General features: G+C 32.5%; 1 protein-coding gene across 2 annotated transcripts; it reads right to left on the bottom strand.

Annotated features, from left to right (window-relative positions):
- Positions 1–18,940: 18,940 nt before the first annotated feature.
- LOC132615635 (tropinone reductase 2-like) lies at positions 18,941–23,029 on the bottom strand. Of its 2 annotated transcripts, none has more exons than XM_060330253.1 (5): positions 22,829–23,029; positions 22,130–22,337; positions 20,192–20,408; positions 19,703–19,815; positions 18,941–19,196 (listed from the first exon to the last, which is right to left on the bottom strand). In XM_060330253.1, exons 1-5 carry the CDS (start codon positions 22,891–22,893, stop codon positions 19,002–19,004), a joined length of 798 nt encoding a protein of 265 aa, XP_060186236.1. In that variant the 5' UTR covers positions 22,894–23,029; the 3' UTR covers positions 18,941–19,001. The 2 variants fall into 2 exon arrangements, with proteins under 2 accessions (XP_060186236.1, XP_060186237.1); XM_060330254.1 differs by having other exon boundaries at positions 18,941–19,181; positions 22,829–23,018.

The following is a 23,029-nucleotide window of genomic DNA, read 5'->3' as shown; positions in this document are numbered from 1 at the left end:
CTTGTTGCACGAAAAACGTAAGGGGAGCCTCAAAATTGAAAGAAAAAAAATATAGGAATTTGTGTTGACTGTTGAGAGAGGAGGTTGAGACTGGTGAAGAAAAAGCTCAGGGTTGGACTTATGACAGTCTGCGTTCAGAGGGCTATCGTCAAAATGTTCCGATATTGTTGATTTTAGAGCATTTTGATAATTAATACTTAATGAATGGATCTAATAATAGTGTTGAGTCTTAAATGTGTTCATTTTATAAAGCTAAGTAGGCTTGTATGAATTTTGGTTGAATGTGACACGAATTAGTACTTAGGTAGGTTTTGTTAATCTTAATGGGGAAAGATTTCCATACAGAGGTATAATAATAGGAGAAATTTGATACATTAATGAAGTAGTTTTAAATTGTCGATTGCACAAGGAAAGATTGTATTTCCATATTCTCAAGGTTTTGAGTTGGAGGAGCAATCAAATAATGGAAAGTCGTGTGCCTACTGTCGAAAGTTCTTAGGGCGGCATAGTTTCTTTTATTTCAAGTTTTAGTTAATTTGATTTCTTATTTGCTTTGAATTCCATGTGCTACTAATACTCTTGCACATACAAATTGTGACAATGGAGTAGTCATTTTGGCGAACTGAATTTATTGATGTTTTTTTTTTTTTTTTTGCCGTACTAGAGAAAACAAGAAAAGTCTTTTACTACTCTTTTTCAAACCTATCCTTATTATGCTAATTAGTGGAGTGTCGATTAAGTAAAACATTTAAGGAGATTTCAATGACATTTTAGATTAATAGTTCTGTGAGCAAGTCTATTAAATGTTATGCTTCAAGGGGGTGAATTTTCTTAAAAGAACTGAAAATAGTAAGAAACTACTTAGAGAGACATGGTAGAAGCAAGCAGACGAATAAAAAAAAACAAGCAAAGAACTATTATATTACTTTGATTACTTCACTCTTTCCTCAATCATTCACTGTTAATGGCTTTAGATGACCTTTAGAAAATTAAAATAATGGATCCAAAGGGAAGGAAAAGATATAGTATTTTTTTACACCTTATCTTTTTCATATTTAAAGAATCTATACATATTTTTAAAACCAGAATGGAATCTTTATCATCCAAAAGAAACGGACAATATGATCGAGATTTGATGATTGAGCCGTTTTGATGTATTGACAAAAACATAAGTTCGGAAGTAATAATCTAAAGGATAATGTTGCTATCAGACACCAAGATATATATGTTAAATAATGACATAGTGGGATGCATACACAGTACACCTATCAGATAAAATTTAAGATAATGGTAAAAAACACACCTAAAGTATAACTTTTTTTTGGGTGTTTTCTACCTGAAATGTCATGTGTTTACGTCTCCAACCTGAATTATCACCAACTATATATTTATCAAAACACATCCGATACCATGATAGCACGAAAATCAGGAGGAGCCCTGATGAACCAAAACAGAGGAACATATTATTATCAGCATAATTCAAAACAGGGAAGAAATATAACGAAATTAAATACTCCTTCCGTCTCAATTTATGTGGCGATATTTGACTGGACACGTGACTTAATGAAGAAAGAAGGACTTTTGAAACTTGTAATACTCCTTCTGTCCTAATGTATGTGACACTTTATGCTTCTCGAGATTCAAACTATGTGAACTTTGACTAACATTTTAAAATATATTTTTCCATCATATTGATGTGCGAAGAATTACAACTTATAATACTTATTGTATATTTCTTTAATATTCAAATTTTATTTCAAAATGTTAAGTTGATACAATCAACGGTTAGTCAAATTGACTCTCGAAAAACGAAAAATATAACATAAATTTGGATGAAATGAGTATATAATAAGTCATAAATTTTTGTATTATTATAAATCATCTCAATAAAGATAAAATAAAAATTTTATGAATAAGGAAGTATGACATTTATTTTTTGAATAAATTTAAAAGTAAAGTATATCACATAAACTAAGACAAAGGGAATATAATCTTTTTGTGAAGCCATTGCTTGGAAAATTACCAATCAATAAGTCCAGCCCGAGTAGACCAGATGAACAGAATCAACATCAAGATCATGGAAATGTGACACAAAAGAGAAACAAAGTTGTACTCCACTACTTCAAAAAGGAACCATATCATTGTGAATCCAAATAGAATCGCAGCTGATATTGTCCTGTCCCTCCATAATAAAATATCCGCGACTGTAGGAAGATAAATAGAGAAAAAGAAGTCAATTTGTTGTAGTGTTTTTTCAGGTTTGTCACAAAAAGACTCATACCATAAATCCTACTAGCAATTGATACTCATTCTATCTCAATTCATGCGATACAATTTTTTTTTCCATTTAACCCAAAAAGATTGATTCATTTTAATATTCAGAAATAATTTAATTTTAAACTTTTTATTTTATAGTTACAAAAATATTTATGATTTATTTTAGATCACAGGTTTCAAAAGTCTATTAATTTGTCTTTCTTAAATAAACTTCTGTGCCCAATCAGAGTGCTTAATATAAACTGGGACCGAAGGGATAATATAGTAAATAACCTGTTATTACATGTTAAAATGTTTTATTATGTAAAGAACCTCTACAATATCAATTTATATAACTTATATCATATATTAGAAAATGCAAGCAGGGAAGTGAAGATTAAAACAAAACATATACTCCCTCCGATCTAACTTTCTTACTTTGACTAAGCACAAAGTTTAAGAACATAAAAAAGATTTTAAAATTTTGTGATTTTAGACTAAAGATGAGTGTAATGTATATACCAAAATGTCTTCTGAATCTTGTCGTTAAAACATGTTACGTAAAATATTGAAATTTTTAGAGACACTACAAGAAAGTATAGAAATCGTAACAAAAAATTTTATATTTGGCAACAACTTAGTTTTATTGTTGGCAAATGATTTTTTTGTTGCCAAAGAATTTAGTTTTGTTGTTATAGTATTGATTATTGTTGCAAAGAGTACTTTTGGCAACAACAAAAGTTCATGCAACAAAATATATTTTTTTGTTGCCAAAAGTACTTTTTGCAACAATAATCAATCTATGGCAACAAAAAAAAAATTGTTGTCAAATATATTTTTTTCTTGTAGTGAGAATTACCAAATATAGAAAAGATTCTCTTTTAAATAGACTAAAAAGGAAACTAAAATACTGAAATTGAAAAGAAGGAAGTACTAAGAAAAAGGTAAGTCACCTTTTCCTCCTCCAAGAATTGCATGCATGGGTCTTTGACGAGCAAATAATCTTTTGGGAGGTGCTGAATATGAAGGGCGGGGATCATCAGAATCAGAAGAATAGATCGGCATTTTTTATTATAACTTTGAGGGACAAATGATGTTGTACAAGTTGTTAATAATAATGGTAGATACAGATGATGATGAGAGTTCATTAGAACAGTAGGGTTTTTATAAGTAGTTGCAATTCAAAAGCTAATTGGTTGCTAGCTAAGAGAACCGATACAAGCAAAGAAAGGAACGGCTTTAGCTTTGCATGGAATATTGCTTTACATCATGAAACCTTTCCCTTCTCTTATGGAGCATGCTCTTTATTATTGGAAGATTATTACTTAATCCTCTAATCCATGTGATGGTTCCCTCGAAAGTTTGCAAGTTGAACGATTTAGATGTAAAAGTTGGTTTTTTCTTTCTTTGCTGTGATTTTTGTTTTCCCTGAATATATTAATCTTGACTTAATTTTTTTTAAGTCGCTTCTGAATATGATTACATCTTCTAAATTGCAAAAACATACTAAGAGCCAGTTTGGATTAGCTGGAAAAAAGGGGCTTTTAAGCATAGTGCTTAAAGTACTTTTTAAGTACTGAAAGTTATTTTATAAATAAGTAGTTATGTGTTTGGATAAAAGTGCTTGAAGGGTTTTTAGAGGTAAGGGTAGTATTGAAATTAACAGAAAATATAAGGGATAAAAGGGTAAAGTTGTTGGTCAAACCAAAATAGCTTTTAAGCCCCAAAAAAAAAATTAGGGTTGAGCAACTTCTTGGTTTTGACTTATTTTAAGCACTTTTTAACTTAATTTAAGTTATTTTGTATTTTACCAAACACCCCAATAAGTTAAAAAATGTCTTATAAGTTGGTTTGACCAAGTCAATCCAAACGGCCTCTAACTGTAGAAAATGCTTCTCACATTACAATTCTTGGAAGCAGATACATCAATATATACATAAGTTTCTTGGAGACTATTACTCCAAAGTAGTCACTCCTAAGGACTCCTAATGAGAGAATAGTTATATTCATAACATTCCGCAACTATATATACAGTTACACTCGAATACAAATTCCTGCATAACGTTATCCTTACATGCTCCCTCAAGTTGAGCATGGTATGGAACAACTGTCAACTTGTGCTTCAAGTCCTGGAACCGGACCTTGGACAAAGGCCTGGTGAGAGCATCAACCACTTGATCATGGGAACTCACATACCTGACTGATAAGGACTTCGCACGAACCTTGTCCCGAACAAAATGAAAATTGATTTTCATATATTTTGTTCGGGAATGAAAAATGGGATTAGTAGTTAAGTAGGTGGCACTAAGACTATCACACCAGAGAATAGGAAGAGCAGTGGTGAAGCATCTAATCTCGCAGAGGAGAAGCTCGATCCATGTCATCTCAGAGATGGCAGGAACTAGTGCACGATACTCAGCCTCTATGCTCGACCGCGATACAGCTCTTTGCTTCCAAGAACCCCATGAAATCAAATGGGAGCCAAGAAAAATGGTGAATCCCGTGGTAGACTTTCGATCATCAACATCACCCCCCCCCCCCCCCCCAATCCGAATCACTATAACCATGAAGTAAGGTAGAGGATCCACTAGAAAAGAATAAGCAATGAGAAGTAGTAGCCTTGACATAACGAAGAATACGTTTGACAGCAACCCAGTGAGAGTCCATAGGACAATGCATAAACTGTGATACTTTATTTACTGCATATGCTATATCAGGTCTCGTAAACGTCAAGTATTGTAGAGCTCCAACAGTACTCCTATATAGAGTTTGATCATGAAATGGACTTCCACCAGTATTGGAGAGCTTGGATGAGGATGAAGCTGGTGTCGAGAATCGACCACACGACCCCATTTGCACACGATTAAGGAGGTCCAATGCAATCCTTCACTTGTCCAGTTGGCTTGAAGGCCCAAGAAATAGGATAATTTTCCCAAATCTCTAAAGACAAAATGAGTTTTCAATTTGGCAATAAGAGCTGCAATATGAGCGGATTTAGAACCCATAACCAGAATAGCATCAACATAGATTAAACAGAACAAATTATCAGCAGCATTCGGCATGTAGAACAAAGAGCTATCAGTTTTCGATCCCACAAAACCTAGAGAAAGAAGTACATCCGCTAAACGTTTATTCCACATATGCGAAGCTTGTTTGAGGCCGTACAGAGACCGTTTAAGTAAACATACATAGTCGGGATGAGTAGGATCAACAAACTCGGGAGGTTGAGACATATATACTGTCTTATCTGAGTGCCCATGAAGAGATGCATTGGAAATATCTAGCTGAGTGATGTGCCACTGATGAGACACAGTCAAGAATAACAATAATCCTATTGTAGCCGACTTAACCACTAGACTAAATATATCAGCAAAATCGATGTCTGATCGTTGATGATATCCTTTAGCCACAAGCCGTGCTTTATAGCGATCTAATGAACAATCCGACTTTAACTTTGTCTAAAACACCATTTACAACCAATTACATGTTGAGATGGTGATGGTGCAACTAGTTCCCAAGTACCATTTTGAATAATTACATTGTACTCCTCGAACATGGCAGGACGCCAGTGAACATCCTTAACAGCCTGTGAATAGCAAGAGGGTTCTAGTATTGCCGATGATTGTGTCACAACAGACATTGAAAATGGTTTCTTTGGCTTGAACGAACCTGTTTGTGTCTGTGTGACTATTTTTTGCACAGGAGAAGCTACTGGACGCAACGTACTAGTAGTTGGAGTGTCTCCAAGATCAGTAGAGTGCATAGTATTAAGAGATCGAGTATGTTCATCAACTTCAGTCGGTGACATCATGTCTACACCATGCGAAACTCCATCATTTGAAGGCCGATCTGTAGCAGTTGTGTGTCAAGGAATAGGTTCAACAGGTGACGAGGATGTGTCTTTTGTCAAGGATTTTATAGGCAGAGAGGGTGAAAGTTGTTTCAATTGTGACAGAGTCGGTCGAATGCTTCAAGGAGCAACAGAAGGCTGAAATGGTGACGTGACATTAAGAGGTTCTGATTTTTCATTGGTTATAGATGGAGGTACCACGACATCCTGTGAAACAAAAGGGAAAATATTTTCATCAAAGATTACATGACGAGATATGTAAAATTTTGAGGAAATTGGGTCAAAGCATTTGTACCCTTTGTGTAACTTACTATAGCCCAGAAACACACACGGTTTAGATCGAAGAGACAATTTATCCTTTGTATAAGGACGAAGCCACGAAAAACAACGACAACCAAAAATACGCAGCAGAGAGTAATCTGGATCAGTGTTAAACAACACGTAAAATGGGGTTTTATTTTTTAAGCGTGAAGTTAGTAAGCGATTTATAGTATACACAACGGTATCAAATGCATTCGTCTAAAATTTGTGTGGGACATTGGCGTGATGTAGTAATACTCGGCAAGTTCCAATAATATATCTATGTTTTCTTTCGGCACAACCATTTTGTTCCGGGGTATACGAACACGAGGAACGCTGCGCAATGCCATTATCTCTTAAGTAATTTGAGAGGGCTTGATATTCTCCTCCCTAATCTGCTTGAAAACTTTCAATGGGACAACCAAAGTATTGCTCAACAATAGTACGATATTGCATTAATATTGAAAGAACTTCAAATTAAAATGAAGAAAATAAATCCATGTATATTTGCGAAAGTCATCAAAGAAAATCACATAATATCTTTACCCTTCATTATAAACAACCGCAGCAGGGCCCCAAACATCCGAACAAACTACATCTAAAGGCCCAGAGGCTTGAAAAATATACTCGTGGAAAGAAACTTTATGGCTCTTACTAACAACACATGTAGAACATAAACTAGAAGATTTAAATGAAGGGACAATGACGCTAGATTACAATGCTTGACGAACTGTAGGAAAGTATGTATGAGCCAAACGAGCATGCCAAACCCCAAGGGATGCAGCATAAGCCGCAGGTCCAGATGACTTCAACATAGGAAGAGAATATAGTCCAGCTTCACTCAGGCCTCTGTGCAGTATGTCCCTCGTCACCAAGTCCTTAATAACAAAAAAGTCAAGAAAGAATTCAATTGAAACTTGGTTAGACTTAACAAAGGAACTAATAGCTAATAAATTGTGAGTAGCAATAGAAACATGCAGGATGTCATCAAGATTGTATTACTTTTTATCATAAATAACAACTGAACTTTTACTAATGTGAGAAATAGGAAGTTTGGAACCATTACCTAGCGTAACTTCTTCAGGGCCTTGGTACTCGGATGAAACCCAGGTTATCAAGATCAGATGTGAGGTGACATGTGATGCCATTGTCCATTAACCAATTTTGTGGAGACGAAGTTCTTGATAAATTGGAAATAGATGGTTCGGACACTTTGTTGCCATTGTTAGTCTTAGGAGATGGACACACACGTGCAATGTGACCTTTACCTTCACAATTATGACGAATAACTCCAGACATATCTGAAGCGTGGGATGGAGTATAATTGGAATGAGCAGAGTTCTGAAATCTATGATTTTGAGACGATTAAGTAAACCCTTGATTGGAGGAGCACCCACGGCCTCGACCCCCTTGACCTCTACCACGTCCAAGAGTGGTAAAAAAGGAACTTTGAGTATATTATATTGTTGGTGAAATGAGTGTAAGGGCTTTATCCCTTTTTAATTGTCGTTCTTCATTAAAAAACAACCCATAAAATGCATCAAAAGTGATGTCCTCTTGACGTGATTCAAGTGACCTGGTAAAAGGACAATAAGTAGGTCCTAGTTCCGCAAGAACAAGTAGGTCCTAGTCCCGCAAGAACAAATTCTACCAGATCATCATTGTTAATCGGATGCTGCAATGCAACCAACATATGTGCTCTTCCCTTTGCCTTTTGCACATACGTCTCAATACTAGCATTATCACGACGCAAAGAGTGCAATTGCGCCTTGAGGTCATGAATCTGTGGCTTTGATCCTAAAGCATATGCAACAACATGTTTGTCCCAAGCTGCACGAGCAATCGCTGCTCCAACTAACTGAGGCAGGATATTTTCTGAAACAGAAGCAACAACCCAACTTAAAATAATTTGTTCTTCCTGTAACCAAACCGTATATGTCAGGTTGGGTTTGGTATTGGTATCGTCCAAAAATTAGTTTGGCATCTCTATACTACCATCAATATGATGTTTCAAACCACACGCATATATCATAGGCATAAACTGTGTCTTCCACAATAAAAAGTTCGAAGATGTGAGTTTCACAGGCAATTGATGTGCGAGGTTTGGAGAAGATGAGAGAGTAGATAGGTTGAAGTTATCGAACTGCTACTGTTTTCACCCATGGAAGTGTGTTGATATTTGATTCTTTATTTTTTTTGGTTGGTTGGTTTAACCTCTAATGGCTCTTGATACCATGTAGAAAACGCTTCTCATATTACAATTCTTGGAAGCAGATACATCAATAGTCATTGCTAAGGACTCCTAATGAGGGAATAATTATATTCCTAACATTCATCAACTATATACAGCGACACTCAAATACAAATTCCTACGTAACATTAGCCTTACACCAAAAATTCCCTCCGTTCACTTTTATTTGTCCTGTTTAGACTTTGCACATCATTTTAGAAACAATAATTGACCACAATATTCATATTAATAGATGTTTAGTCTTAGATCATGAGAAATGATTTGAGAAATAAGTAATCAATGCTAAGGATAAACATTAAAACAAATATGTTTTTCTCTTAACATGCTAAAAGTGATAAGTAAAAAATGAAAATGTACTTTAAGTATAGAAGACAAGTAAAAGCGAACGGAAGGAATACCTATTACGATTTAGAATGCACAACTTTTAAGGTTATTCAGTTTCTGCCATAGAGAAAAATAATTGCTCAAACTAGAGATACCAAAGTTTCAAATTATTTGTCATAGTTACTAAAAATAATTGTCTTAAATTATTTGTTGTTTAGAAGTCCAAAACACAATTAATTATTTTCTCTCCATTTTACTCTCAGTAGAATGTTGTCATTAATTAATGGAAATAACACACAAATAGAGTAAACATTTAGTGGAGAGATTATAACTTAAGCATAAATAAGGGTAAAGTTAGTGAAATACCTCTTCTAATTAATATTTCTTAAGGGGCATGTAAAGAAAAAAGTTATAGCTAATTTAAGACGGAGAAAATATAATATAAATAGCAGTGATAGGAAGAAAATGGAATAGAACTGGTAGAATCTAATCTTCTCTGTATTGTTCCTATTTGATAAGATATCCCCGAGGAGACAGTTTGGTAGAATATTCAAGATATTTATTGGTCGGCTTAAACTCCAAACTTGAAAGTTTCAGATTGGTTTGAATAGGGTTCAATGGTTAGCTTGTAGGATAATTACTTGGCAGAGCTAATTATTAATAATAACTACGTTTTAATTTATTAATATTTAGTAACTACAGTGATTTGTAAATTACCATATATAACTATACCAAAATATACCAAGCGGTCATAGCTAGAGTGATTATTGGGTATGGCTCTGCCCCAAGATACATTCAAATATGAAAAAGATAGTTATTTGTGTAAGTTTGCGTAACTTGTAAGTTCTAGTTTCCAATTATCTTGGGCCGTCTGCCTTGGATGGCCCAGTTTGAATCAACGAAGAACCCGATATCCACCATCTTATGTCTAATATTTGAGTATTTTAATAAGCTATATTTGTCTAGACTAGGAAATATTATTAACTATTTTAATGTAGTTCAGTGGGAACAGATTAGAGGCTAGAATTTGAACTGTAGCATTACGGTTCCACCTCTTTTTCCAAGTTAGAAATCTTCTATTCGGTATTATATAAAATTTGTAATAATTCTAATGACTAATCAAAGCCATAAATTTACAGGAAGTTACATAAGTAAGAAATCTTAAAATTGACATCGCTAATTTTTAGCGTAAAATTGATTGTATCAATTCTAGCCAAGTAATATTTACCATATTTACCATATTAACATAGCTCCTATTGAAAAAACTAAAAAAAGATCCCGCATAGTATTAGCATAAGTCCTAGGGGTGTTCACGGTTTGGTTAAAAACCGATCCAAACCGAAAACTAAATTAAACCGATTAAAAAAATCAATATTTATTTGGGTTTGGTCTAGTTTGATTTTAACTTTTTAAAAACTGATAATATTTGGTTTGATTTTGATTTTTTTAACAAACAAACCGAAAAAATAATCGAACCGAACCGACAAATCATATACACATTTTTTTATAGCTATATTTATATACCATATATCAATTTTTGTAAATAATTTTAAGTACTTTATATACTTTTTCATCAAAATTTTATTTATCTCTAATAGGCTAATGAATTTTATTCCTTAAGCCCATTTCTTAAAAGAAAGCCATGAATCCAAACTCATTTATTCAAAAAAACAACTATAAGATTTACCTAAAAGAAAAATTGTATTTCGTATAAACTTTATTCACTTGATTAAAACTTATAGATCTTAAGACATTTCCTCGATAGTCCAAAAAAATTATAGTTACCTTAATAAAAGGGTAATAACGGATTATAAGTTGGAAAATGACGAAAATTCTTGCCTAATTTTAAGGGGGGAATGAAATAGAGAAATACCATCATATTTCATAAAACCCGAAAAATCGAAACCAAACCGAACCAACCCGACAACAACCAAACCGATTGATATGTATTATATTTGGTTTGATTTGGTTTTAATAATTAAAGAACCGACTAAAATGGTTTGGTTTTGGTTTTAACAAAAACTCCACCTAAACCGAAACATGAACACTCCTAAGCATAACCCCTGTTAAATGAGAAAAAAAGATATCTATCATAAATATATCCCCCTTTTTTTCCAACAAATTCAAAAAATGCTAATAGCGGTTGACTAAAAAAAATTCTTTTTTTTTCCTATTCTCTTCCGTTCTTATTTTCTTTTTAGACTAGGAACTTTTTTTTTTCACCTTTCCTTTTTCTAGCGTCTTTATTTCTTTTTAATACTAGCGACTTTTTAAAAATTCGAATTTGGATATTATATATATTATTTTAACATATTACAAATTTGATAAGTAGTTTGTATTTTCTATTCCAAAGATATATACGGGTCATACCCCCCTCTCTCTCTCTCTCTCTCTCTCTCTCTCTCTCTCTCTCTCTCTATATATATATATATATATATATATATATATATATATATATATATATATATTGATGAAGTATTAACATTATATAAAAAGTTACAGTATAATATACTTAAAATATATTAATAATTTTTTTAAAACTAAGCTATTAGCATAAAAATAATTGTGAAAAAGAAAATCAGAAAATTGTGGGGGAAGAGAGAGTGCTATGGAAGAGAGAGAAAAGAGTAAATGCATTAATTGTATTGATGGAAATAGATCTCATATATTAATGTAGAGGGATAATATTTAAATGGAATTTATAATTTATTTATTTATTTTCAAAATGCTATATTTGTTATTACATGTGTTATATTTGCTACTTTTAAAATGATATGTTATTCTTGTATATAATTCTTATTAACTGGTGTAGTTGGTAAAAATTTCATAAATTTATACCGTCAATTAAATACAATATAAATTTAATTTCAAACTTATCCTGGAATATCTCACCTTATCCTGCTTATCAAAGAAAAAATGAAGTTCAATAGAACCTTTCCTCAGGTTTGTAATACGTAGTACGCAGTATTTAATAATCATTATTTATAAAATATCTATCCTTTTGATGAGCCAAAATAGTATTTCTCTAAATGCTTTTTGATAAAACTATTTATCTTTTCCGTCCTAATTTATGCAATGCATTTTGACTAGACATGTTATTTAAGAAGAAAGGTTTGAAAAAAATTGTGTTTTAAAATAATTCATATATAATGGCTATAAATCATTTCATTAATAGTAAAATAGAAAATAGAAAATTTAAAATGAAATTATTTTCCTATACAATAACTTATCTGTCACGTCCCAAACTCCAACCCAACCTGCTAATCTATGTCGTCAACTTTAGATTTAAGTCCCTAGTCACAGATCTAATCAAACAACCCCACTAGAACAATAAAGGAACTTTCTTTTCACATAAACTTGCAACTCAACGACCAAATATATGATGAAGAATGATGTATTTGGGAAGAAGAAACTTCAAGAAGGACTTGAAGACATCATTAAAAACAATTGAAGTTTGGTTAAAAAATTTCGCCCAAATTGCGTGAACAATAGGTCTTACATGTAAAGGGTCTGTAACCACGACTCAAAATTTCATTTGTCAAGCTACATGAAATAGATTTTCGAAGGTTCACAGAAAATTTATTGCTAATTGACCGAAGTGAGAAGCAAAAATATTCTGATAAAGATATTCCTTAGTAATATCATCTTGACTCTTGAAGTCATGTGCGGTGGCAATATCAAACCAAGGATGACGAGTAGTGGGGTTCTGAGCTAAGCCTTGGGTAAACTTTGGAAATCGTAATGCTATAATGCTTTTCAAATCCTCCTAGTCATTATCCTACTACAATACTAAGAAGAATGCCCATGCTGTGGCAATTACACATCTGTGTACTTATGAGTTGTTTCTATTAGGTGATATCGAGTTTTCTTGGAAACTCTCAAAGGATCAAACAATTTCAATATCAATTTTGAAGGTATTTTATTTGGAGAGTAATGGAGGCGGATATGAGCTGATTATTAGAATAAAACTTCGAGATTTACTCCGTATGTGTATTTCATATATATATATATATATATATATATATATATATATATATATCCTTAGGTATATTCATATCATCATGTATATTTGATTACCTGTATATCTATGTGTGACATAAACTGATATACACGATATACGATTTTGCACATTAGCGTTTTTCAAATCTGATTTACTCCAAATCAGTTCAAATCACCTCAAATCTTCCTCAAATTTTGTATAAAGACTCGTCCTGCTGTTTCCGACCAATTCCTATCACAAACATAGAAAAGGTATTATGTAAATTTAGATGTGAAGTAGAATTAATCTTGATCCTCAGTGAAACAAAGGAACGGGGTGAAGCTTCCACGGTGGGTCGACTTGTTGGCTCATATGCGTTGTTCAGCACTAGGTTTTGGACTAATTTATTAACGGTTGCCAAAGTTTTGCATTTCTGTTGTCACCCCTAATATATAAAAACTATATTATACGCCATTGTCAAACCTAATATATTCCTGTACATTTGTTCCCTAAATCAAGTGGAAATTATAATAAGAACTTGAAAAAACGTAATGAAAGAAAATCAGTGTCTCACTCTTCAATATTGACAAAAATTAACCAACATTTCCTATCAACTAGAACGTAAAGAATAGCCAACATTATCTTGTATATTTTCGATATATTAGCCTCATATCCTTCAAATTTTTATTTTTCTTAAACTTTAGATTTACAGGGTTTTTGTATCTTTTATATTTAGATATATGCTCTGGTTACTTGTACTTTATATTGCTGTTAATTTATATGATTTGCCCAAAATTTTAACACTTAATTATTTCCTTCTCGTTTTAGTTGTTTTCTTGTACTTAGGAAGTATTTATTCTACTTCTACCCTCATTCTTTACATTCAATCTATTCCTACTTTCTTATAAATTAAACACATATAAACTCAGAGGCAGAGTCAATCTTTGAATCTTATGAGTTAGGATTCTAATCTTTTAAAGTTATTGTGCACTAAAAGTAATGATTTGAGGTTCTAAATGTAATAATGTGTACATATATTCAATGAATTTCTTAAAAACAATGTAGAATTTAGACCTAAGCTATTAGGTTGGACCGAACTCGTTAGCTGGATTTTAGGCCCGCTCCTATATGAACTAATATTTTGGTAACATGTATTAATAAAAACCTATACGTGAGTCTTCTTCCTTGGAAAACCTTCTGTAATACTAGTAAATGGTCTTAGGAAAATCTCTCTCTTGATATATACAATGCTAGCTTTTTACTATTCATATATATATATATATATATATATATATATATATATATATATATATATATATATATATATATATATATATACCACGTCAATTCGTTACGTATATATAGATGATAGATTCCATTGATATTGAGCAAGTTGAAGAAACAAAAATTAAAGAAAATATTACATCACAAAACAAGTTCAAGTTGCTGAAATTAATAAAATAAGAAGAATAAATCATGGATCGTTATTTTATTATATCTCAATTCTCATGATCTGACGAAGGAACAGAAATAAAGAACGAGACAAAAGTCACCCCTAATATTCATTCAAATAAGATTTGTCCATATCCAATATATATAAAACATCGAATTGATGACAAAATAGCACCTCAGAGTTCAGAGTTGTATTTACATTACGTGTCGTAGTACATCTAGCAAAAAACATTTTCTAATTTGGCTGTCTCGATCTACACTGTCTTTTGTTTATAATTACATCTTGGTTTATTTATGCGATTTCTAAAAACTCAAAAGTATTTATAAGTCAAAATGCTCAGTTAAATGTCAATAAGTTGGTCATCCCAATTTATAGCTTTTCAGCCTATAAGCCCTGACCAAATTTTTACTATTTTATCCTCAATACATATTTTTTTATTCTCAAAATACCTTTTCCTAAATAAAATAACTCCTAACTTCCTCTGGATTTATATATGTTGTTCGTCTTTTTTTCCTTACAAAGATACTTTAGATTTTTACAAGAAATGAAGAATATTTTAGTCATTTTGTCAAAAGAATAATTTATCATCACTTTTTTGAACATAATATTAATTGTTTATTATTAATTTCAACACCTTTATCCAAACACATAATTGTTTATTCATAAAATTAATTCAAATTAAACCCTTAATAATACTTATAAGCTATGACACCCAGCTAACCCAAATAGGCTCCATATGATCTACATACCATGTTTTTGGTCTTTAATTAAGCTAAAGAAAAGTAGGATATTTATGTTTCTCCATGTGTATCTTATAATTAATTTTTTATGAAAAAAATCAATAATAATGTCTAAGTGTTAATTGAAGCAAATATATGAAATTAAAAGTTAGCATGTTAGTAAGGTAACTGATATTCATCTATAAGTAAAGTCGTCTCTCCCATTTTTGATGGAAAAATATTCCTCTAGCAATTAAACACCAGGATTGACTCACTCGCGCTACTTCCAAAGATAGATAGAAAAGGTTAGAAATTCTCAGCTGTTGAGGTGGCTTAGTGACATCTGAGAGCAATTACAACAAAAGTAGCGGAAGGTACTATGACAGTAAAATGACTTGCCCATGAAAAAATATTTTCGTCGAAAATGATTCATGTCACACGAAACAAACCCTCAATATCTTTTATATGGACAAACAAAAGATAGAATGATGCATGAATAAAAAGATGCAGCTCAATGTATTAACTCCCTCTATACATGATGTTCGAGAAAGGTCGGACCATATTTAATCTTATGTACTAGTCTTGTAATTATGTTAGTGTTGTTCCGTGACTTAATAGATGGCCTCCTGATAACACGATAATAACTTGTATCGTTATGTCAAGGCTGAAGCAAGAATGATTAAATAAAAATTTAAAAATAAAACAAAAAATAATTATAACTTTTGATCCTCCACAGTACGCACAAAGAGTCGCCATCTTTAAATCATTAAAAAGAAGAAGAAGAAACTGCTCGAAAGGAATCACACAATAATGGTCATAACTAGAAAACATACAACAATGTCTCCCATGCACTTGCAAAATAATGACTCTCAACTACATAAAGAATCTGATTTGTGAAAAATTAAAGTTAATTTTTTGGAAGAATAAATATCATAGATATTTAGAAGAGTTTCTAGAAAGCTATAATGTAATATCTTTGATATATATTGTATTTAGGAAATGTCTAGAAATTCTAGACACTTAGATATTTGTAGTTAAGGGTAGAATTATCTAGATCATTTTGTATCTAGAATAATATCAAGATATTCTAGAGTAGTGGTAGAAGAGAAAGATAACTAGATTTTTCTAATGGATGCATCTAGAAGAATTTCTAGAATCATCCCTACACAAGTATAAATAAGGGTGGCCTTAGTCATTTGTAATCAACCCATAAAAACCCAATTGTAAGTCATTCAAGCCAATTCAAGAGAGTCTTCTTCCATTATAAAGTTCTCTTTTCCAAAGCTTCCTCTTCTTTAGTTGAATCTTCCGATCTTAGTTAACGATCTTTGGCTAGCAGAAGGTCTCCCCGATTTACTTTTCTTCTGCTATATTTCTCTATATGGTATCAGGGCCATAACCATACGTCGGCTTCTGGATTTTGTTTCAAGATCGGGTCAGTGTTAGATTCACCTAGTTTCTATAAATGGATTTGAGCGGTCGTGCTAATGGACTGGGGATGGAATTGTTAGACCAGTCTAATTACAAGGTATGGAAGACACGTATGGAGCCATACCTTGTGGGTAAGGATTTGTGGCATGCTGTCAATGAAAGTTACACAAGTCCTCCTTCCAAAGGACCGGAAAATAGCAGCACATACAAGAAGTGGAAGCAGATTAATGCGAAAGCGGAGTTCATCCTAAAGAGGTCCATTTCTCACAACTTGTTTGGTCATATTATTAGGTGAAAATCAGCTCATAAGATACGGAGAACTCTCGATCGGCTGTTCAACAAGAAGGATGAAGCTCGACTATAGATATTGGAGAATGAATTGGCGAACACCACTCAAGGTAATCTATCTATTGCTGAGTACTTTTTGAAGATTAAGAATTTATGTTCAGAGATCTCTTTTTTAAATCCCGACGAGGCTATCTATGAAGAACGAATGAGAAGAATTATCATTCGTGGTTTGAAGCCAGAATATATTCCTTTTGTTATATCAATTCAAGGATGGGCTCAACTACCATCCTTGGAGAAGTTTGAGAATTTGTTGTTATCACTGGAGCTACTAGTCAAATAGATGGCTAGTGTATGTTTTAAAGAAGGGGAAGGAAATGCTTTTGTAGCCGACAAGAGGAACTTCAAAGAAAAAACATTCAGAGATACGCCACACTCTCGATCTCAAAGTATTTCCAGCTCGCTAGAAAAGGAGAGAGAGTCTGCTAATAACTATAAGAAGACTCTCAAATGTTACAGGTGTGGTAAAATAGGACACATAAAAAGATATTGCCGAACAAAAGAGAGCAACATGGCTCAAGTTGAGAAAGCAGCTGAAGAAGAAGAGGACTAGGGAAGGTGCTTCATAGCTAAGGCTCGAGTAGTAGATGCCCTGTCTTCCTTTAATTTCAAAAGAGATCATGGATTCAAGAGATAATACGGTCCATTACGTGGAGAAGGAAGGCATTGGTGTCATCAACAAAAAGCAAGCAGATTCCAAAGACGTTCAGACTAGTGACATGGTATCTGCTATCGAGGAAATCAACGAAGCAAATCCTGAAGCTGGTAATAAAAGCCTGGACGTGAGGGATGTTGAAGTAGAACCTGAGCAGACAGTGTCTGAAACTATATATGGAAATGGTGACCATTCCGAAGAAAGCATTAAGGGAATTGTAGTGGAAGTTGAAGTCTCTGGTCAATCATCTACCGTATCAAAGTCAATCACTAGCTTATATCAAATACTGGAAGCAGATGGAGAAGCCGACGGTCAAATAAATGAAGAGGTTGACCATGGAGGCTCAATTTCATATGGAGATACAAACAATATGATTTTTGGAAGCTCTGAAGCTGCCAAACAATTTATTGACGAACTGAAAAGGGAATTTAGTAGTAGATCATATGCTGGTACTAAGGCTTCAAAGGAAATTCATGGTCAGATCGTCACCGACTTAGGCGTTTCTCCAGATAACACAATTGTTAAGGAGTTAAGAGAAAGGGGGAGTCTGGAAACTCAAGAATGTGAAGTTCAGCATGAAGATGATACGCGTGGTTCGCAAAGGCCAAAAAGAAATGGTGGCAAGTCTGTCCGCTACAGAAATGAAAATTTTATCAGGACGTATTCATGTTTCTTTGGAGGCCCAATTATTAGCGAAAAACCATTATCATTTGAAGAAGGAAGAAGTGTCGGGAAAACATTGCTGAGATCTTCACCAAGGCACGTCCAAAATTAAAGTTAATTTATTGGTAGAATAAATATCATAGATATTTAGAAGAGTTTCTAGAAAGCTATAATGCAATATCTTTGATATATATTGTATTTAGGAAATGTCTAGAAATTCTAGACACTTAGATATTTGTAGTTGAGGATAGAATTATCTATATCTAGAATAATATCAAGAAATTCTAGAGTAGTGGTAGGAGATAAAGATAACTAGATTTTTCTAATGGATGCATCTAGAAGAATTTCTAGAACCATCCCTACACAAGTATAAATAGGGGCGACCTTAGTCATTTGTAATCAACCCATAAAAAACCCAATTGTAAGTCATTCAAGCTAATTCAAGAGAGTCTTCTTCCATTACAAAGTTCTCCTTTCCAAAGCTTCCTCTTCTTTAGTTGAATCTTCCGATCGTAGTTAACAATCTCGGGCTAGCAGAAGGTCTCCCCAATTAACTTTTCTTCTGCTATATTTCTCTACATGATTATTCTTTGACAAAAAGCCATAATCCCTTTCGCAAAAAGTCAACTTGAAATTCTTTTTCGGAATTATTCCACCACTAATAAAGTAGATTACTTTGAATAGTTGAATGACTTGTTCTCTCCGGCCGAAATAGGAAGTTCAATTCTTTCCCTTATTTGATAATTTACAAAAGTAAAGGCAAATTGAAGGATGATTAAAAACCACCATTAGCCATAAAGCCACCATCAACATATATAATTTGGCCTGTGACATATGAAGCAGCAGGAAAACAAAGAAATGCAACCACTGCTGCAAGTTCTTTGGGCTCTCCCATTCGACGGAGCGCACATCTATCAATCAACTTATCCAAGTTTTCTTTTTGCTCTGGATCTTGCTGCAACAAACAAATCTAATTAAGAATTAGAAAGTTTTATTAACTTATATACATTGATCGTGCAAATAATTATATATATATATAATTTAATTAGTTATAACATGTTCTATTACTCAATTTTTCAAGTTACTGATAGCCTGTTTAATTTGGCCAAGCTTCTGGAAAGCTAAAAGTACTTTTTTGAAAAACAAAATATGCAATATTAGACAACTTAGATGTTTGACCAAGTTTTTAGGGAAAAAAGATAAGTGATTTTGAATAGTATCAGAAGTATTTTTTTAGAAGCTAGAAAATATAGTTTTTTCCATAAGCACTTTTAGAACATTAGCTAAGTACAGAGTACTACTCCAATATTCTCAAAAAGTGTTTTTCAAATTGATTAATCAAACACAAATTGCTATTTTCAAAAAATAATTTTTTAAAGTATTTGTAACATAACACTTTTAAAATAAGCATATTTTGAAAGTTTAGCAAAAAATACTGTAAATCTAAGAAACACTAATTAAGTGGATGATATTTACTATTGTCATTTCGACAAGAGAAGTTGCAATAACCCCTGGTCCAACACCGTTGACACGAATATGGTCCTTTGCCCACTCAAACGCTAAGCATCTTGTGAGTTCATCCATTGCTCCTATTGCCAATAAATTAAATTAGTTAATTAACCCAAAGTATTAGCAATATGCAAAATTCTTGATTCTTTTTTTTTTTTAACTGAAAATTTCACAAAACATATCCCTCTGTTCCAATTTATTTGGTACCGTTTAGATTTTGCCATTCAATTTTTTATTTTTTTACTTTAACCATGATTTCGGCCATAATTTTTAAATTTTTTGAAATAAAATTCACATATTTGAAAATTATGTAAAATAATACTACAAGTCCCAATAATTAACAATTTAAAATGTTTACCTAACATGTAAAAAATAGAGGTGAACAAAACTCGTTTGACTTTTGAAATCTGACAGGTGCCACATCAATCGAAACGAAATGAGTAATACATCCATTACCTTTGGTTGCTCCATAAACAGCCTCATATGGAAGTGCAGAAGCACCAGAAATAGAAGAAATAAAGACAACATTTCCCCTTTCTGATGCCTTTAATAAGGGATGTGCAAGTACAGACAAATGGTAAGCAGCCTCAAAGTTGATGCTCATGATCAGAGAGTAATCTTCCATAGTGTAATCTTTAGCTTCTTTGTATATGACAATACCAGCATTATTTACCTAGGGAGACAAACAAATTGAAAAAAAAAAAAATGGTCAAGATGCCACATCTTTCTCTAAAGGGAAAAGGGTGAAATATACCTCTCTACTTTAGTTTATTGGCTAACTTTGCCCTCGGTTAGTCAAAGTAGTCAAATATCCCCTCACGTTACAAAGTGAGGCCAAATATACCCCTACCGTTAGGAAAGTTTCAATAATACTCCTCATTTCTAACATATTCCTACATAAGCAAGTCTAATTATTGGAATTGGGTGACATGGACAGCACATGGCATTTAACTTATTCTATGTGGTGCCTACGTGGCAATTTTTTAAAAAACAAGCTAGAAATTTGATTATTTTTTTAAAACAAACATGAAAAAAAGTGGCTTTTATTAAAAATCTAAAAACTTTTTTGTTTTAATAAAACCCCTTTTTTTTTTTAATATATTCTCGAAAATTGGATATTTTAGTTAAAAAATATGAAAAATGATTTTTTTTAAATCTAGAAAACTGTAAAGTATTTAAAAAAAAAAGTTTCCTAATTTTTTTAAAAAAATCTGGATTAATTTTTAAAAAAATTGAAAAATTGATTAAAAAAAATCATTTCCAATTTTCCAGAATATTATTTTTAAGAAGCGGGTTTTATGAAATAAAATAAAAATCATATTTTTAATAAAAGCCATTTTTAACAGATTTCTTTTTAGAAAATCAATTTTCTAGATTGTTTTTAAAAAATAATTGTCACGTAGGCACCACATAGAATAAGTTTAATGCCATGTGGCGTCTATATCACCAAGTTCCAATAATTAGACTTGTTTATGTGGAAATATGTTAGAAATGAGGGGTATTTTTGAAACTTTGCCAACGGCAGGGGTATATTTGGCGCAACTTGTAACGGGAGGGGTATATTTGACTATTTTGGCTAACGGGGGATAAAGTTAGCTAATAAACTAAAGTAGAGGGGTATATTTGACCCTTTTCCCTTCTCTAAAAGCAGAGTGCATGTTTTGATGATCCGTAAACCGTCCTTAACGAGTGATCGTCTCATGTTTGAACTTAATCAATCATTTTTGTGCTGATTTGTTATCAACCCATTTCTGGGCCCCATATGGTATAATGAAAAACTCAAATTTGTTAGCCATTGATGAATGAAAAATTGCATATATTATAATTTCTAATTGACCATGTTCGACTTAAGATGGAAATTGGCTTGAGCAGCTGGCATTAAGAAAAGCGTATAAAATTTGATGCTCCCTCCGTCCGAATTTACATAAAAGGTGTTTGATTAGACACACAAAAATTTAAAAAGAAAAAGTGGAAAAAAAGCAAGTATTGAACTAATAAAAGGATTGAAACATAACCTAAATACAAAAAAAAAAAATATGAAGAGATGCGTCTGCCCTCCTATAAAAAGACTGAAACATAAGCTAAAATAAGAAGATCTTCATCGAAAGCTCCAATATTCTGAATAGTGAGAAAGTATGAAATTTGATCGAGAATCTCATTATCTATTAGGTGGGCCAAAGATTTTTGAAATCTTATAGTTTAAAACATGTCATATATACTTCTGTGACTACAGAATAAATTAAAAAAAAATAAAGTTAAATTATTATTTTTATATATATAGCAAAACCAATCACATTCTTTTGGGGAAAGAAAAAAAAAATGTGTTACATAAATTGAGACAGACGGGATTGGATTAATTAGTGAACTATACCGTTAGAAATGCATCAAACTTACCAAAATATTGAGCTTGCCATCGAAATGATTGGCGACAGTCTTCATAAACTCCTCTCGTTCAGTTCTTGATGATAAATCACAAACAGATGCTTCAACTTTAAAACCTTTACTTCTCCATTGAGTCAAGCACTCATTAAGCTCCTTTTGATTACGTGAACATGTATAAACTGATGCTCCAAGACCTGCTAGTTCCTCTACGATCCCATACCTAAATGATAAATATCATCAACAAATTAAATGATCATTACTATATGTTGGAAGCATGTATTGGGTCCGGTCAATTCATAAAATTCTGCTAACTAATTAGAATGTTAGTCCATTAGCTTGTCCTCCTCCTGAACTCTTCCTATAACGTATAAATATATCATTACTAGTGTTTGAAGAGAGAGGCTTGTCCCTCATAATATGACGGCTAAGTTTTTTTTTTTTAAAAAAAAAAAATCAAAAAAGAACGTTCAGCTTCTAAAGGATATTTGGGCTGTGGATGAAATGAAATTCTTGTCTTGTGAGGATTTCCGTCTATCGATAACACACAAGTCGTGATTGCTACAGGTCCACTTCCGCAAAGGAGAAATCTGTAAGTTTCTTAAACTAGTGTTTTAGGTTAAATAGTACAATATATATAGACTTGATTTAAATTGCAGAATTTTCTAGCATATATCAAGAATCCAAAACCAATAATAATAATTAAAAGCTCACCCTATGCCTCGAGAGCCACCAGTAACAAGGGCAGTGCAGCCTTCAAGATTCCACCTTCCTGCCATAACTCACAAATTATTGAAGAAATGGAAATAATGGGTTTTAGAGAAGTTTTTAACGAAGTGGTCCTCGAGTTGATTTATAGAATTCTTTTCCACATTTTTTAATTTTAATTGCCAAAAGGGGCAAAAGGATTATTTG

This window comes from Lycium barbarum, chromosome 10 (genome assembly GCF_019175385.1).
Source record: "Lycium barbarum isolate Lr01 chromosome 10, ASM1917538v2, whole genome shotgun sequence".
Lineage (NCBI taxonomy): Eukaryota > Viridiplantae > Streptophyta > Magnoliopsida > Solanales > Solanaceae > Lycium > Lycium barbarum.
The sequence above is the reverse complement of the archived record's forward strand: the minus strand, read 5'-3'. Positions and strand labels throughout refer to the sequence as shown.

Bases quoted from the DNA above. Each gene is read 5' to 3' on its own strand.
- LOC132615635 (XM_060330253.1), bottom strand. From the start codon at position 22,893: ATGGCAGGAAGGTGGAATCTTGAAGGCTGCACTGCCCTTGTTACTGGT. The intron at 22,338-22,828 runs GTGAGCTTTTAA...TTTATCATTTAG, and splicing joins GGTGGCTCTCGAGGCATAGG to GTATGGGATCGTAGAGGAAC. The intron at 20,409-22,129 runs GTAAGTTTGATG...TTGTCTCCCTAG, and splicing joins ATGGCAAGCTCAATATTTTG to GTAAATAATGCTGGTATTGT.